Source organism: Sminthopsis crassicaudata, chromosome 2 (assembly GCF_048593235.1).
Source record: "Sminthopsis crassicaudata isolate SCR6 chromosome 2, ASM4859323v1, whole genome shotgun sequence".
NCBI lineage: Eukaryota > Metazoa > Chordata > Mammalia > Dasyuromorphia > Dasyuridae > Sminthopsis > Sminthopsis crassicaudata.
Genome location: NC_133618.1, coordinates 255149622 through 255165828, shown reverse-complemented (window position 1 = coordinate 255165828; position 16207 = coordinate 255149622). Strand labels below are relative to the sequence as shown.

Here is a 16207-nt window from a genome sequence, read left to right as displayed (position 1 = left end):
TAGCGAGACTAACTCTATGATGGACAAATTACTTGCAAAATTTAGTTTTAGAGATTGAAAACACAACTTACTTTTTAAACTTGATGTTTCTCTTTTCTAAAAGGTATATAAAACTACATGTTAATATTCTAAATTTAACAAATGAGGGTTTTAAAATAATCCCATCTATATTTGTGCTAAATAAAATATGACAAGTGAGAAGACTGAAACAAGACAAAAAAGAAAGCTTTTTTTCACCCAGCAACAATGGCAGAAGAATATCTTGAAAACAATAGCAGTATTCATATTCTAAGATGGACTTAGTTGATCATCTTGAATTTTTTTAAAAATTAGAATTTTAAAATACCTTGTAGTATCAACCAGTATGGATTGATATGGTGTACTTTTTAAATATATAAACAAAGCAAAGAAAATAGAAACAGAAGGAACAGTTTTTTTCCCCAAAATAAAAATATAACAAATTTTGCGTGTCAAATGACTTATTTTACCTTTACTAATACCCAAGTACTAACACCACAAATGGTGGCACCCTTCAAGCAGGAAATAAATAGGAGAAGAACCCTTTCTTTCCATACTCTCTTAAAATAAGGCATAGTAGGGCAGCTAGGTGGCACAGTGGATAGAGCACCAGCCTTGAATTCAGGAGGACCTGAGTTCAAATTTGACCTCAGACACTTAACACTTCCTAGCTGTGTGACCCTGGGCAAGTCACTTAACCCCAGCCTCCAAAAAAAAAAAAAAAAAAAAAGGCATAGGAACTAACTCCTTTATCTTAGGGCTTTTCTTGCCCGTGGAAGATGAAAATAAAGGGTGGACTGAAAAACTCATTAGGAAAAGAATCTATACCAAGGATAGACACTGGTAGCACTGAGTGGCATCTATAAAGCTGGCAACATTCTACCATTTCCACCATATGCACTTTTTCCTCCTTCTGCTGTTCCCTGATCTTATTCTTCTTCCATTACCCCCTCTCTTTAGGTTGGCCATTGATTACCAGTACCAATCCTAATTATTGCTTAGGAAGTAGGGGGAGTAAGAGAGGGGTTGGGAGGGAAGAAAAGAGAGGAGAATGAAGGGGAGAGAAGAGTCATAGGAGTCTTATAGCTAAAAGTTTACTGATTCCATAACATTCATGACTCACATCAGCACCAATTTAAACTGCAAATCAAGTGACTCAAGGTTTTCATCATCCCCACCCTATAACCAAACGAAGCAGGAAACTACTAAGGGTGAGATAACCCATAGCCATGTTATGTTTCATAAATAAGGAAATATATTTCCCCAACTGAGCAAATAATTTGAATCAAAGGAAATAATTAGATAAGAACAGAAATTGTCAATTATATCAAAGGTTTTCTTTAACCTAATACAAAAATGGAATATTTTGCACTGAAGTTTCAGACACTCACGCTTCTGAATGGGTTAATTTCTCACTCCAGTCCTCCAGTGTGCTGCTTGCTGAAAGATATCTACAAATACATGGATGTTAGAAAAGACAATACCAATACTCCTAGCAGCCACTTTCCCTATAACTAAATAAGTAATGGGTATAGACATTCAAGTTTAATTAGAGCAATTTAATCTTTCCACAATTATAAGTAGCTAGATATAGACATCAACAATGTACTTCCAAATTTAGTCTTTACTGGAGTAGCAAATATCAATATTTCTAGCAGATCCAACCTCAGTAAACATATTTTCCTTCTGTATACTAGCAGCAAATTCTGGGTTTTGAAATCACCTATATAACTCTGCCCATCATCAGGAATTAGTAATTAATTCATACATAGCAAGATCATTTATTTGAGATAGTTAAGCTATGCCCCCCCAACATAATTAAAATATTAAACTAATATTCATTTCCCACTGTAACACAAGCCTTAATGCAATATTACAAGATACAGCTAATTCTCAGAAAAATCTATTTCTGGTGGTAAAACATATCACCTTATGAACTGTCAGTTCTGAGCAACATATACTGGATTTTTTTCATTTTAATGAGAGAAGCTTATAAGTTAAATTTCCTAAGTTTCTCCAGTTAAATGACATCAACTAAACTAAATTGTCCCTTTGGTAGTATTAACATTTTGTATTAAATTTTTTTCATTACATTAGGATTTTATCTCTTAAGGTCTTCCTCTTGATTTCCACAGCTGTGGACTTCTGTACTCCTATTTCCCTACCCAGAGCACTGGATCATTCCAATTTACCACTATTATATTAGATATTATATTAAATTATAAGTTACATATGTATAATATATATAATAATATAATATGTATAATATATATTACCATTAGACCTCTAAGCATTTTGAGCTACTAGAGAAAAAAGATGATGTTTGTGGTCATTAGTAATGACCTTAAAAATAATTTAACAAGTACAAAGACTGCTCTGTCCTGTAAATCTTCACAGGGTGTTACCAGAACAGCTGAATCTGAAGGGAGCCAGCCCCATCAACATGTCAGCTTAAGGTAGGGGAACAGCTGTAGCCACCAAAAAAGCCCAGAAGTTTTGAGGAGACAGGTTACATCAAACAGATAACTGGCCGTCTAACATTGCCTCTTCAGTACTGACTGTTATACACATCTCAGCTCCCAGAACAGCTACCCTTTATATTATTTCTGTTGATTGTTGTGACAATCCTATAAGGTAAGTGCTACTAATAATCTATTCTGCAGATGAGGAAAACTGAGGCTTAGTGAGATTAAATGACTTGCCCAGAGTCACACCAATAAGTGTCTAGGGAAGAATTCAAAGTCAGGGCTTCCTGACTTCAATTCCAATGCTCTATCTCCATGATGTAGCCTATTCATTTTATGCTTCTCTAGATTCCAATTTTGAATTCCCCATATGAAGATTTTCCCTCCCCTACCCAGCCATTGGACATATCAGGATCTCATTCCTACCTCAGGGAATATGACTACCTAACCTAATCTAATTTAGTTTAATCTTTTTCAAATTGCATGATAAATTTCCTTAATATCCAAAGCCATGCTTATCCCAGAGCCTTTAACATGAAATTAAAACTTCCACTGCAAGTCCTAAAAAAAAGTATCAACATTATAGGAGTGTTTCTTGCAGAGACTTGGCACTCTACTAGCACACACCCAGGGTGAGAGATCCAAACCATTAGGGCAACACGACTCAGCTCCTATGAGAAAATCAAAGTACAAAGTTGTAGCCAAGCAGAGCTCAAGATAATGATTTTCCATCACCTCTGAGTTAAGTTGTATTCTTATGTGCTAAGAAGCACAAACAGGAATTTTCTGCTCATGTTCTCTGATGATTACAGTCATACTTCCTTCAAAACAAGACCTGGAAAAATCCTGTGGAGCAACCACTTCAAAAGTACTTCCTGCCCTTTTCCTCTATAAAAAAAAAAATTCTAGCTAGATTAGAGCCTTATTCTTAACTTTATTGACTTTGTAGAAAATTTCAAATAAAAGGATCTCTGAGTACAGAAGTGGCTGTCCTAATATATATATATATATATATATATATATATATATATATATATATATATATATATATACATTTTATTCTTTTTTTTAACTTTTTGCTGCTAAAATCTAAGTATTAACAGACTTTCCAATAATCTTAATTTAAGGGACATCTTACCAAGCCTCAAAGGTATACTGAAGAACAAACTGGCAGCTAACATACTTGATTTGCCTTAGAACTATCATATAGTAATCATTCCATAAAGGCCATCAATGACTAGACTTTATTCAGACTGTGGCTCTTCCCCACCCTCATGTAACAATCCACACAAAGCAGGCATTTAATACATGCTTGCTTGCTAAACAACCAGGCAAGGGGAAAATGTTCTGAGAAGACAGAGTACTTTAATTGTCCTGATAATGTTATCCAATTATAGTTAAGAGCAAAGTAAAATAAACTTTTAAAAGTCAGGATTGCTTTTCTATTCCCAGTTATCAGAACTGAGTGAAATTTCTTAGTGCTATTGCACCCTGATTTGCAAAAGTCAATAGAATATTTTTGGTCTAATTTTATTGATAATTTAGATGGGAAATAGCCAATTAGTCATCAAACACTAAACAAAAGTTCATCCCAAGCACAGAAAGCCCTCCCTGCCACCTGAAAGAGAAGCATAGGACAGGAAGAACCAAGGGGCAGAGTGGTGCTGACAGGCCAGGTGAACTCACAGGTCAGACTGTGTCACTTTTTCATTCCACTCTCCAAGTTTCTCAGATGTTTTCACATAGCTAGAAACAGAAATTCTGGTGGTGAATTTCTAAATCAAGATTCTAAATTGGGTTTGAAATTGCATATTAAATAGTAGGAGAGAAAGCAAAGAATCAAAAATTATTAGAAAATGCCAACTCACAGCCTCGCACCCTCATCATGTACAATGCAATAGTTCTACTTGTTAGAGTGATGTTTGGCTGTTTAGCATATGCTGTTTGGCCATGAATTAAAAGGCCATGTGAAATTAGATTAAGACTAGAAGAAGTGTTAAGTTCCTTTTCAGTTCTAACATCTTTTGAGTAAATACTGTTATTATTAAATAATGAGGCTCAACTACAGGTGTGTAAGAAGAAACAGGAAAGAGATTAATGGTTAGTAGCAGGCCTTAAAACCAAATGCACCTGACAACTTACATACCTGTACTTAAAACAGAGCAGTTCTCAGGAATTAGAACTGCTTTGTTTTAGAATAGTTCATATGAAATGCCAGTTTCTCCATAGGACAGGCCTAGAGTTTCTTAAATAAGGGGAATCCTGGTTCACACCCTCATCCCTAATTATCCCCCACTCCAAGTTATTGGTTATACTAGTTTCGAGAAATTAGAACAATGAGTTCTATAATGAAAAGTCAGGATTGCTTTTCTATTCCCAGCTTCTATAGTTCTTCAAATGAACTGCCTTAGTCTGACAGGCCAAAATAGATACATATTTTAGAAGACTAGAATAGTTATTGGGTTGGAGATTCCAAACTTATGTGACTAAGTTCTTATATTAAGGAAATGTATGCATTTTAATATTTATCACACTGTATGAGCCACCAAAAACTGCAATCTCTGTGGGAAATTGATTCTGAATTACTGAAAATTGTTCTTTTTCAATTTCTACATGAAAACCTCGTTTTTCTACCTCTGAGAACAAAATTCTGTAAAATTATTAGCTCTATATTTGAATATTTAAAATAGTTCCTAAACTTCAGTGCTCATCCCTAACTTTCTTTTACTATATAGACACATTTTATCCTTTGACATTGAGAGCTTAACATACTCTTGACAAAAACGGAGAAAGAACAGCCATCTCTTGAGCACAACTGCTTTTCTACAAAGTAGTTGCACCTACAAGTGAGAAAAAAGTCATGAGGAAACCTACGCATTGGAGACCTGAACATCATGCCAACTCTTTGAAAGATTCTGCTTCAGTCCATCCAAAGGAGTCAGGCCCAGCTTCCTCTTCAGCTCACCACAGTGTCTTTCTTTGGCTGCCAGGACCTGCCGTAATGTCACAATCTCTTCTTCCACCTTCAAAGTAATAAAAAATGTTTATTATCATATGATCAACAATCACAATGCACATTTCTGTTGCACTTCAAGCTTTACCAAGTTTTTTCCTCATAACAACTTTATTAGGTAAATGAGGAAACTGTTCAGAGAAACTAAGTGACTTGTACAAGATTATTACTAATCAGTGAATTGAACCTAATTCTCTTGACCTCAAATCTATTGTTTTTTCTGCTACACCTCATTATCTCTGTATCTTCAGTAAAAACTAACTCAGCATATTCAATAGGCTATGAGAACTAGTCTCTAAAAGCAAAATATTCATCTTAGGCTTGGAACATAACATTTAAAATGCATTATAGTTAAATATTGCAATACCCTCACTAGCTACAAAGCCTTATTCATTTCCTCGGTTTAAGTAAGATTTCTGCAATGGCTCAAGTCTAATGCACATTACTGTTTTTAAATTTTCTTTTTCTGAAAATTATCCTTTAGATTAAATTTCCCTATAACACAGCCTTGAGTTCAGCCCATGTCTAGTTGTGTGTTATAAAAATGTAGTTCTCCAATGAGGTGATTCAGCCAATTCCAATAGACTTGTAATGGAGAGAGCCATCTGTATCTAAAAATAGGACTGTTGGGACTAAATGTGGATCACAACATAGTTTTTTCACCTTTTTTGTTGTTTGTTTTTGCTTTCTTTCTCATTTTTTTCCTTTTTTTATCTGATTTTTCTTGTGCAGCATGATAAATGTGGATATATGTAAGAATTGTACATATTTTAACACATATTAGATTACTTGCTGTTTAGAGGAGAGGGGAGGGGAAGGAAAGGAGAAAAATTTGGAACACAAGATTTTGCAAGAAAGAATGTTGAAAACTTTCTTTGCATGTATTTTGAGAATAAAAGGCTGTTATTTTAAATTTTAAAAATGTAGTTCTCCGAGAAGCAACAAGGATAGGGATAGGCACTGGACCAATGATTTAATGGAGATAATGGGACTTTCAGATAAGGGAACGCTTTCTACCAATGAATACCAACCTTCTCTGAAATTTATAGTTTTTGAGCAGTTCTTAATCTTTTTTGTTATGAACCCATTTAGCAGTTGGTGAAATTTAGGGTCCCCTTCTCAGAGTGTTTTTAGGTACATAAAATATATAAAATTACAAAGGAAACCAATCATATATTGCAATAGTTATTACAATATTTATAAAACAAACCAGTTCACAGACTCTAGGTTAAAAACCTATTTTAGAATTGTTTAGAACATTTTGAGGTTAAGTTATTTACCCAAGTCACATAACCTGTATGTGTCAAAGGTGGGTCTTGAACCCAAGTCTTCCTGACTCTCAGGCCAGCTCTTTATTCATTATGTCACTGTGTCTCTGGGGAGCAAGTATAGGGAAATGTACATGATATGTACACTAGGAAATGTACATGATATGAAAACAAAAATAATTAATACAAATTTATTATGAAATAACAATTTGCTGAAATTCACATAATCATGCAAGGCCACCAGGTGTAATAATTCCAAATTACCACCTCTTATTTGAACATTTGGAAATAAAATTTGGTTTTTAAGTGTTACTACTGTTAGAATGTAAAGATGTGAGTCAAAGTCAACAGGAAGTAGTTTCAGTAAGATCATGGCCTTCCATGAGGACAGTCAAACAGAAATAAATCTATTACAGAGTAATCTCTCATTTACAAAATCTAGATGCAATTTTAATAATAGCAACAGAAAGGTCATTCCACTTTATTAGATAGAAGACCTAGAAACAGAATCTTTGCAGAATATTCAGAATCTGTACTACAGAAATAACCCCAATTATAATACCAAGACTATATGAGGACTGATAAGTCCATTTGCAATAAAGTATACTAACAGGGCTTATGGTATATCCTCTAATTATTGAGACTAAGGCTTCTTAAATTTTTTATACTTGCAATCCCTTTTCACCGAGAAATTTTTACTAAACCCTGGCTTGAATCTGAGCCAAGGTATTTCTGGCAGCACTCATGTATGTATAGTGCAAAGTGCACTTTATACATTCAGAACCAAGGCCCATATAGATTGTGACTGACAGTTTAAGAAATTTTGATCTGGACTATTTAGATTGGGGTCTACTAGTGACAAAACTCCTTCACCCAATAATCCCATCAGGAGCAGAGAGGTCTTGGTGTTTGGTTTACAAATCCCTTAAGGTATTCTGAAATAAAATGCAAAATATTAATTGGTTTTCCCTTAAGTTTTTTTCTAACTTACAAATTACATGCATTTTTCTCAGCAATATGAAACCTGATATACTGGTGTGTGAAACATATGTATCTTAACACAGTTTATTAAACCCATGAAGTTGGATTCTAAATGCCAAAATATGTTTTGTATTAAAGATATCCTTACCTTAAAGAATTCTGCTATCACTCTATCCCCTTGTTTTAGAAGGAGGTAAAACATAACGTAACCTGAGCAAACTTATACAAACACTTTTAATTACAAAGAGCCTACCAAAATGCTCAGTGAGTTTCTTTTTTTTGTGTCTTATCATTTTAAACTTATCAGTTTTAACTTTGTATCACAAGAAATTTAGTGGAAATAGCAAAATATCATTTTTATAGCTGATATGCATAAAAGTTATATTAATAGGTCCTCAATCTTGTTGAAAAAAGTTAATTGATTAAAAAAATTCTTTGATAATCTCTAAGAGTAGTCTAACATAGTACTAGAGAATTAGTCTCAGAATCAGGAAGGAGAGCAGTCAGATGATACAGTGGATATAACACTGGCCCTGAAGTCAAGAGGACCTGAGTTCAAATCCCATTCAAATACTTTAATATTTCCTAACTGTATGAGCCTGGCAAGTCACTTAACCCCAATTACATCAGGGGAAAAAAAAGAAATAGTTAGCAATACTTGGTTTCAAGTTCCATTTTTCAAATATACTGGTTCTATGGTTCAGGCAAATCATTTAACCTCTCTCAGGCAACTCTTTTAAGACTTTCAAGAATGGGGCAGCTAGGTGGCACAGTGGATAGAGCACCAGCCCTGAATTCAGGAGGACCTGAGTTCAAATCTAGTCTCAAACACTTAACACTTCCTAGCTGTGTGACCCTGGGCAAGTCACTTAACCCCAACCTCAGGGGAGGGGGGGAGAAAGGACTTTCAAGACTCTCAGATACAGAAAAGTTGCAATTCTAAATTGGTGCATAAAGACTCCTCACCAGAAGATCTTCAAAATAATGAAATTACAGGTCTAATTTAAGGGATGGAGGAAAGAAAGAAAAACTTTTAAGGTGGCTGCCTTCATCCTAGCCTTCCCTTCCCTTAATGATTTTCAAGCATTGTCTCTTGCCATGCTAACTCATCATCTGTCAAAAAACAAAACTATAACAAAGTTTTCAGGGAAAAGGATGTACATACAACATTATTATCAAGTCTACCAAATCACTAGCTTCAAGAGGCAATGGAGGCTACTGAAAGAAAGGAAAACCTGGGTCCTTAATTTAGCTAGTAGGTATAACTATGAACAAGTTAGATCTTTCTCAGCTTCAGTTTCCTCATCTATAAAATAGAGTAATATCTTTACTCTCTACTTCAAAAGTTATTGTGAGTAAAGTACTTTGTAAATGGCAAACATGGGCTATTACCAGGTGCAATAATAACAGGCAACCATGTTTAGAATGAGCATCCTCAAATTTCAATCACAGTATGATTTCTCATCGTAACATTTTATAAGGACACTATAGCATCCTTTCCTCTTTAAAGAAAGGAGGTTGTGATTAATTCTGAGCAAAGAAAATGCTATTATCACCTTAGTGAGTTCAGATCTGAGCTCTTCTTCTTCTGCCTCTGTCAAACCCTCAGAAATGGAGGTCCTGGCAGTTCCTGTATCCACAGGCACATCAGTCATAGTATCTGATAGCAGACCTTTGTTGGGAGAATTCAGGTTGATATCTGTCCAGTGGAAGAAATAAGATGAGAAAAAAACAAATTAACAACTCTGGATGATCTTCAACTAGCACAGATCTCCCTGAGGGAAAGGAAAAGCTATAGAAAAGACCAAGTGGGAAGTAATACCAATTGTTTATTGAGTTTTAGAAAGGCATGAAGCAGAAATACCCTGAGCTTTTGTCTCCCTTGTGAAAATTCTCATCTTTGATGTGGTAAAATCCTCACTACAAACATGGCAGCAATTGTTAGTCGGGTTTTTACTTGTTTGTTTAAAATAAAGACATTTCATATGACAGGAAGCACTTCTAGCTTCCCATTCCATTGAATTCCTTCCTCTACTACAGCACATATTTGAATTATATACAAGAAACACCTGTCAATAATACCATCATTGAAGGATGTCAGCAAAACTAAACCCATTAGCTTAGGCATTATGTTATGTCCTATATTCAAAGACTCCACTGGGCATTATGTTGGTAGAAAGTGGAAGAGGTTACAGAAATTGTTCTCTCCAAAATTACCAAGGATTTTTTAATTGCCAAATCAACTGGCTTTTTCTGTAATCCTTTTTCTTCTTGAACTTTCCGAAGCATTTAATATCACTGATCATCTCCTTCTGAATCTTCTCCTCTCTGTGTTTTCATACCCTTGTTCTGTCCTGTTTCACTTCCTATTTGTCTGAAAGCTTATTCTGTCTCCTTTGCTCATTCTTCATCTATGTCATATCTTTTAACTATGAATGTCCCCCAAGACTGTCCTAGGTTCTCTTCTCTTCTCCTTTTACACCAAGGGTTCTTAACCTGGGCTCTACAATTTTTCAAGTTATTTTAATAGCTGAATTCTAATATAATTGGTTTTTTTTTGCCACCTTATGCATTTTATTTTCTGCATTTAAAAAATAATTATTCTGAGTAGAGGTCCCTAGACTTCATCAAGCTGTCAAACGAATTCATCACATACACAAAGAAAAAGGCTAAGAACTCTAGTTAAACATTATTTTACTTGATGAACTCATAAGTAGCCATAGGCTCAATTACCAAATCTATCCAGATCTATATATCCAGCCCAAGTCTCTTTTCTTGGCTACATCTCCATTTGCTTGATTGGAGATTTTTTTTATCTCAAGTGTTACCTAGCCTGAATGGGTATGGCCTCAGTCAAACTGAAACTTGTTAAAGACCTTAGTTAAAGACCTAAGATCTGCCCTTTTATTCAGGGTCACTTCCAGTCATTTAGATTTATACTCTGCCCCTGGACCCAGATGGCTCTGGAGGGGAAAGTGAGGCAGGTGACTTTGCACAGCCCTCCTTCACTTAAATTCAATTCACTTTCATGTCATAGCATCACCTCCTTGATGTCATGGTCCTTTTCACTAAGGACAAACAACAATATCATCTCCAATAGGATACCCTATAGGCATCTCAAAAATCTTTATGTCCAAAACAGAAATCACTCTCTTTCCCCCAAAATCATCTCCTCTTTCAAACTACCCTGTACTATCAAGGGCTCTACTAATTTTGCTAGGCACCCTGACTCACCACCTCAGTGTTATCCTCAATTCTCTACTCTCACTCAACCCACATATTTAATTATTGTCAAATCTTAACATTCCTCTCTTTGCCACATCTTTCATATGTAACAATCTGTACCTTTTTCTTCACTCACACAGTCATCACTAACTTATTTCTTAATTGTTCTCCCTGCCTCAAGTGTCTCCTCATTCCTCCACTTAGCTGTCAAAGTGATTTTCCTAAAGCAAAGGTCTGGCCATACCAACACCTTAATCAATAAACTCCAACAGCTTTTTGTCACTTCTGGCATTAAATGTAAAATGTCCTACTTCTCACTTATATTTTTCTACCTTCCAGATACTCTGGTCTACTTACTGTTCCTCACATACAATACTCCCTACTTTGTATCTTTGTACTGGCTTTTAGTTTCTCTGGCTTCAAGATTCAGTTCAAGCAGAGCTCCATCGCTACTAGAACCTTCCCCTCTCAGATTATTTTCCACCTACTCTGTATATATTTTGTGTTAATTACTTATTTACATGTACAGAAACTGCTTTTGCTTTTCTTTGTATTGCTAGTGTTTAGTACAGTGTATTACACAAAGCAAGGGTTAAATACATGCTAGGAGTTGACTGACAACGTCCATGGCTGCACTACTTTCTATATCAAGTTCAAACTTCTTGCACTGAATGAGATCTATCCCTTCTTAGCATGTTGTCTTTTGGCCCTTATACTCTAGAAATCTAGAAAATACCACAGAAAGGTAGCTTATTTTACTTCTTAGAACATAACTACTGTAAAACATTACAAATTAATAACAAAATGTTTGTCTAGCACTCAATGTACATCATTAAAAATAACAAAGGCATTCCTTTTAAAAGCAAAATTTACAGCAGATTGTTAATTTTTTTTTTTGGGGGGGGGAGGTTGGGGTTAAGTGACTTGCCCAGGGTCACACAGCTAGGAAGTGTTAAGTGTCTGAGACCAGATTTGAACTCAGGTCCTCCTGACTTCAGGGCTGGTGCTCTATCCACTGCACCACCTAGCTGCCCCCCCCCCTTTTTAAAATTATTTTTTCAGATTGTTAATTCTTAAGGACAAGGAAAATGAGTCATTCGCCTTTATATCCTTAGTAGTGTTTAGCTTTGAGCCTTGAACCCCAGGCTTATGCGCTCTGTAGGTAACAATTGAATGAAAAAGTCCTCTTTTTTAAAATTCTGAATTTAAATTCTGTTGAATTCATATTCTTTTGCTTAATCATTTGTATCTGCTAGGTAACCATTAAGGTAAATGAACATCTGAATTTTACTGCAGTTCTTACCCATCAATTTTATTTCCCCCACAACAGTATTCTATTTTTCCAAATCTATGTATTCCAAATATATGTAAATATATTTTTTCCAAATATATATAAAAATAGTTTCAACATTTTGTAATATTCTATGTTCCAAATTCTTCCCTCCCTCCCCAAGACAGCAATCAATCTGATATAGGTTAAATAAATGCAATCCTTTTAAAGATATTTCCAAATTTATTATGTTGTATAAGAAAAATCAGACCAAAGAGAAAAAAAACATGAGAAAGAAAGAAACAAACAAAAAATAAAGGTGAAAATACCATGCTTCAATCCACATTCAATTTCCATAGTTCTCTCTCTAGATGCAATTTTATTTTAAAAACCATACCCTGGGGAGGAATGCAATAATTACAGAAAACAGAAACCAAGAAATACTTTCCCTATACCAATCACCAAATTATTAAAAACAAACCAAGAAACCTCCCATTGAGGTATAAAAACATGAAATGTCAAACTAAAAACAAGCAACCTAAACCGGATGATGAACGATATTGATGACACTGCGATGGTGACTGACAAGAGTGCTAAGGCGGCTGAACCAATTAGGTGGATCAGGAGGTGGCCAGTGGTGATGTCCTACTGTATACTGTAAACAATCCAAACTTTGATAGATGCAAAATCTGTCAAAAATGTAAAACATTCTCTCTACTCTGAAACCCCTGAATTTATTTTACCCAAACCCTAAAATGATTCAGATTTCTTATCACATTCTTCTTACCAAGCTACTGAAACACAACTGAGGCTTTTTCTAAAAGACCGGATTTGGTGTGTTAGTATTACAACTTGACCCGCCAGCTTTGCCAATCACACCTCCATTAGATCACACCAGACACCCACATTAACAACAGAGATAGGCCAAGAAGAAAGTCCCCCTGACCAACAGAAAGTGAAAAGAATGACTATGATTATTCAACAGCATTCTGGATGCTGACCCTACAAATCTGACTCTGTATTTATTTAAAGTACCTGCTGCAGGTATTCTCCAAATATCAGTGAGAGAGTGGAGGGAATTGGGAGGGGGGACCAGGAAGGAAGACTCCTGTGTGGGAGATTTGTCAGGGAAAGAAACATGAAAATAGACTGAAAAAATGGAGGGAGGGGAGAGGGCAATGGGGGATCTGGGGAGTTTAAGGGAAGGGGAGTCTGGAAATGAAGTAACTAAAGATGGAGACGTCTACATGGATGAAGATTTGGCAGACTAAGGATAAGGAAAGCTGAATCAAAGCTAGAGGAAACTAAAAGAGGGCAGAAAATTAAAAATACTAAGAGAAAGAGGTCTAAGAAAAACATGAGACATAGGAGAAACCCCTGGCAGGAAGACTGGAGTCTGGGAACACTGTGGGGCAGGAGGGCTGAGAGAGCTAAGTTGGGGTGATAACGATGAGGGCAGCATCATTGAGTGCAGTTCCTTAGTTAATAAGTATCTGCAGAATGGAGATGATGGAAAGCAAGGACTACAGGGTTGCTTCAAGGGCTACTCCCGGAGGGCTGGGGGAGGAAGGGGAGAATGCGCTGCAAAGGGATCTTCTGTTGGAAAGTTGCTGAGGAGGAAGTGGCTTAGAGAGACTGGATGGGAATCAATCATGGAGGATACAGGACAGGAAAGGAAGGGTCCCAGATGATGGATGGAAAACGTTCCCGGGGGGTTTTAAAAATCACAGATTCAGAACAGGAAGGAGACTGTCAAACCCAATCTGCTTATTTTACAAAAGGAATCGCTGCAGAGAAACTTGCCTCTCGGGGTACTATTAACAGGTAGGGGCAAAATGCAAAAAATTTCAGGTTCCAAATGCAGGGTTCTCTTCCATTCTGGGCTACCTGGATTTTTTTTTGAGGGGTTGGAGGCTAGGGAGTCGATCCAGAGAAATAAGAGCTGGAAGGGATGAGATGACCCAATGGGGAGATGGCCAAGGTTATACAGAGGGCCGACAGACGGGTGTGTTTGGGGGAGGGAGGAGGGGAAGCCGGGGATAGGTTCACCAAAGAAAGGTGAGGGGCACCGAAAGGCACATACAAGGGTTGGGGAGCACGGAGGGACACCAACGGGGGGGCGGCTACGTGCCGAGGAGCCACGGGGACATCTGGGCAGAGGAGAAGAGGGCGAGAGGCGGGTGCGAGGCCAGGGAGAGGAGATGGAAGAAGCCCAGAGCGCAGAAAGGAGTCAAGGGATAAGGGGGCCGGGGGCGGAGCCCAGGGGCGGGCTGGACCAGAGGCGGGGCCGGGCGGCCTGTCCGTCCGTCAGTCAGTCGGCCGGTCTAACAGTCGGGGCCTCCGTCCCTGCTCTCCGCCCGCCTGGGCTACCTTGGCTGGCAGGATCCATGTCCGGGCCGTACGCGCGGCAAGGGCCGAGGCCAAGCTTGGGTCCGTCCCTTCCACTCGGTGTCCAGAAGTCTCGCAGCCGCCGCAGCCGCCACCACTGCACGCAATTCCACCCGCTGCCACTCACTTCCCCTAGGGGGCCCCTAGCTGCTCTCCGGCTCCACCTTCCTCCGGAATCACCCAATGAGAGCATGCTCCGGCCACGTCCGCACTCGAGTTCCCGCTTTCTGATAGGCGAGTGTGGGGTCACGTGACGAGGACAAGGCAGGTGGGGTTTGGGGGGAGTCCGGCCCAGGTCGGATTCACCATTGAGATTAGCTTGCTCTGGCCTAGAAAGGCAGGAAAGGCGTCCGGATGAGGGTAGTGTGGGCACTCGGAGGACTCCGCGGAGGAGGCTCGCGTCTGGAGTGCCGCTTATTTCTGTGGCTGGGCCGCCGTCTCCTTCGCCTAACCCTCACCGCCATCTCACGCGTTCAGTTTTAGGTTTTCCCCGGGCCCTCCCAGCCAGATCTCGCGGGGAAGTCGCTTCGCCAGGCCTTCGGAGATGACCCCGCTGCTTGGATGTGCACCTGCAAAGCCCCGCTTCTTCCACCCCGTGCTAGTTGCCCCCGCCTTGTCGGGGCTTAGTGATAGGTCTGTGGGAGTCTGAGGATCCCGCTGCTAAGAAACGGAAGATACTTTGAGTTCAGTCCAATAAACGAGGTTAACGCCTTGAAGACTGGCCGTTTTTCCTTCGTGTCCCCACTCAGATGCTTAATAAAAGCTTTCTGGGCCTAATTTGAATTTAGAGCAATATTGCGCCAAGGCAGGAAGCTGCTTGGAGAGGTGGATTTCGCTTCCAGCCTCGGGGGCGCACTTGCCCCGTGACCTTGAAGTCTTGGCCCAGGCATTCTTAGACTCCAGTTTGGTGAGCACCTGGATTTCTGCGTCCGAGTTTCCTCATACCAACACCGGCTGCCTGTAAAAGGAACTAATGGCGCTGTGCTTGAACTTGGTTATTTTGTGACCCAGGAAAAGGTGTCTAACTTCAAAATGTCCTCCACTAAATAAGGGCAATACTCGTTGTTTTATCCTACCTTACAAGGTTGTTTTTGGGGGAAAGCATAGCAGTTCATTCACATCAGTTTTCTTGATAAAGTTTTGGTACCTAGAAACAATGAACACCAACTGGATAATGGTGAAGTTGTGAGTCATTACAGCCATTTTAGAAAGTGACTAAAATGTATGTAAGCCTATGCTAGGCTTATTTATACCCCAAGTAAGTTATTGAGGAGAATGTTCCCATAGACACCAAAATTTATAGAAATCCTTTTGGTGATAAAGAATTAGAAATAAAATAAATGCTCATCAAATGGCTGCACAAATTATGGTACCTTATTGGGGTTTTTAAATTTTTTTATTAAAGTTTTAAATTTACAAAACATGTGAATGGTAATTTTTCATCATTGACCCTTGCAAAATCTTCTGTTCCAAATTTTCCTCTCCTTCCCCCCAGGCCCTCTCCTAGATGGCAGGTAGTCCCATACATGTTAAATATGTTAAAATATGTGTTAAATCCAACATATGTTTACATATTTTA

The 16207-nt window shown here is 38.1% G+C and overlaps 1 protein-coding gene across 21 annotated transcripts in view; it reads right to left on the bottom strand.

The window, feature by feature from the left end:
* Positions 1 to 16207, bottom strand: part of TPD52L2 (TPD52 like 2) — a 40751-nt gene that overhangs the window by 13599 nt on the left and 10945 nt on the right. For 5 of the 21 annotated variants that reach the window (XM_074288901.1, XM_074288902.1, XM_074288905.1 and 2 more), the window contains exons 1-3: positions 14611 to 14904; positions 9302 to 9444; positions 5358 to 5506 (exon numbers count right to left, since the gene is read on the bottom strand). In XM_074288901.1, the coding sequence (XP_074145002.1) occupies positions 5358 to 5506; positions 9302 to 9444; positions 14611 to 14821 (503 nt within the window). In that variant the 5' untranslated portion in view covers positions 14822 to 14904. Of the gene's footprint in view, positions 1 to 1409; positions 1470 to 4169; positions 4230 to 5357; positions 5507 to 9301; positions 9445 to 14610; positions 15059 to 16207 lie in introns of those variants that run through there. The other 16 variants (XR_012486322.1, XR_012486323.1, XM_074288894.1 and 13 more) reach the window with 7 other exon arrangements.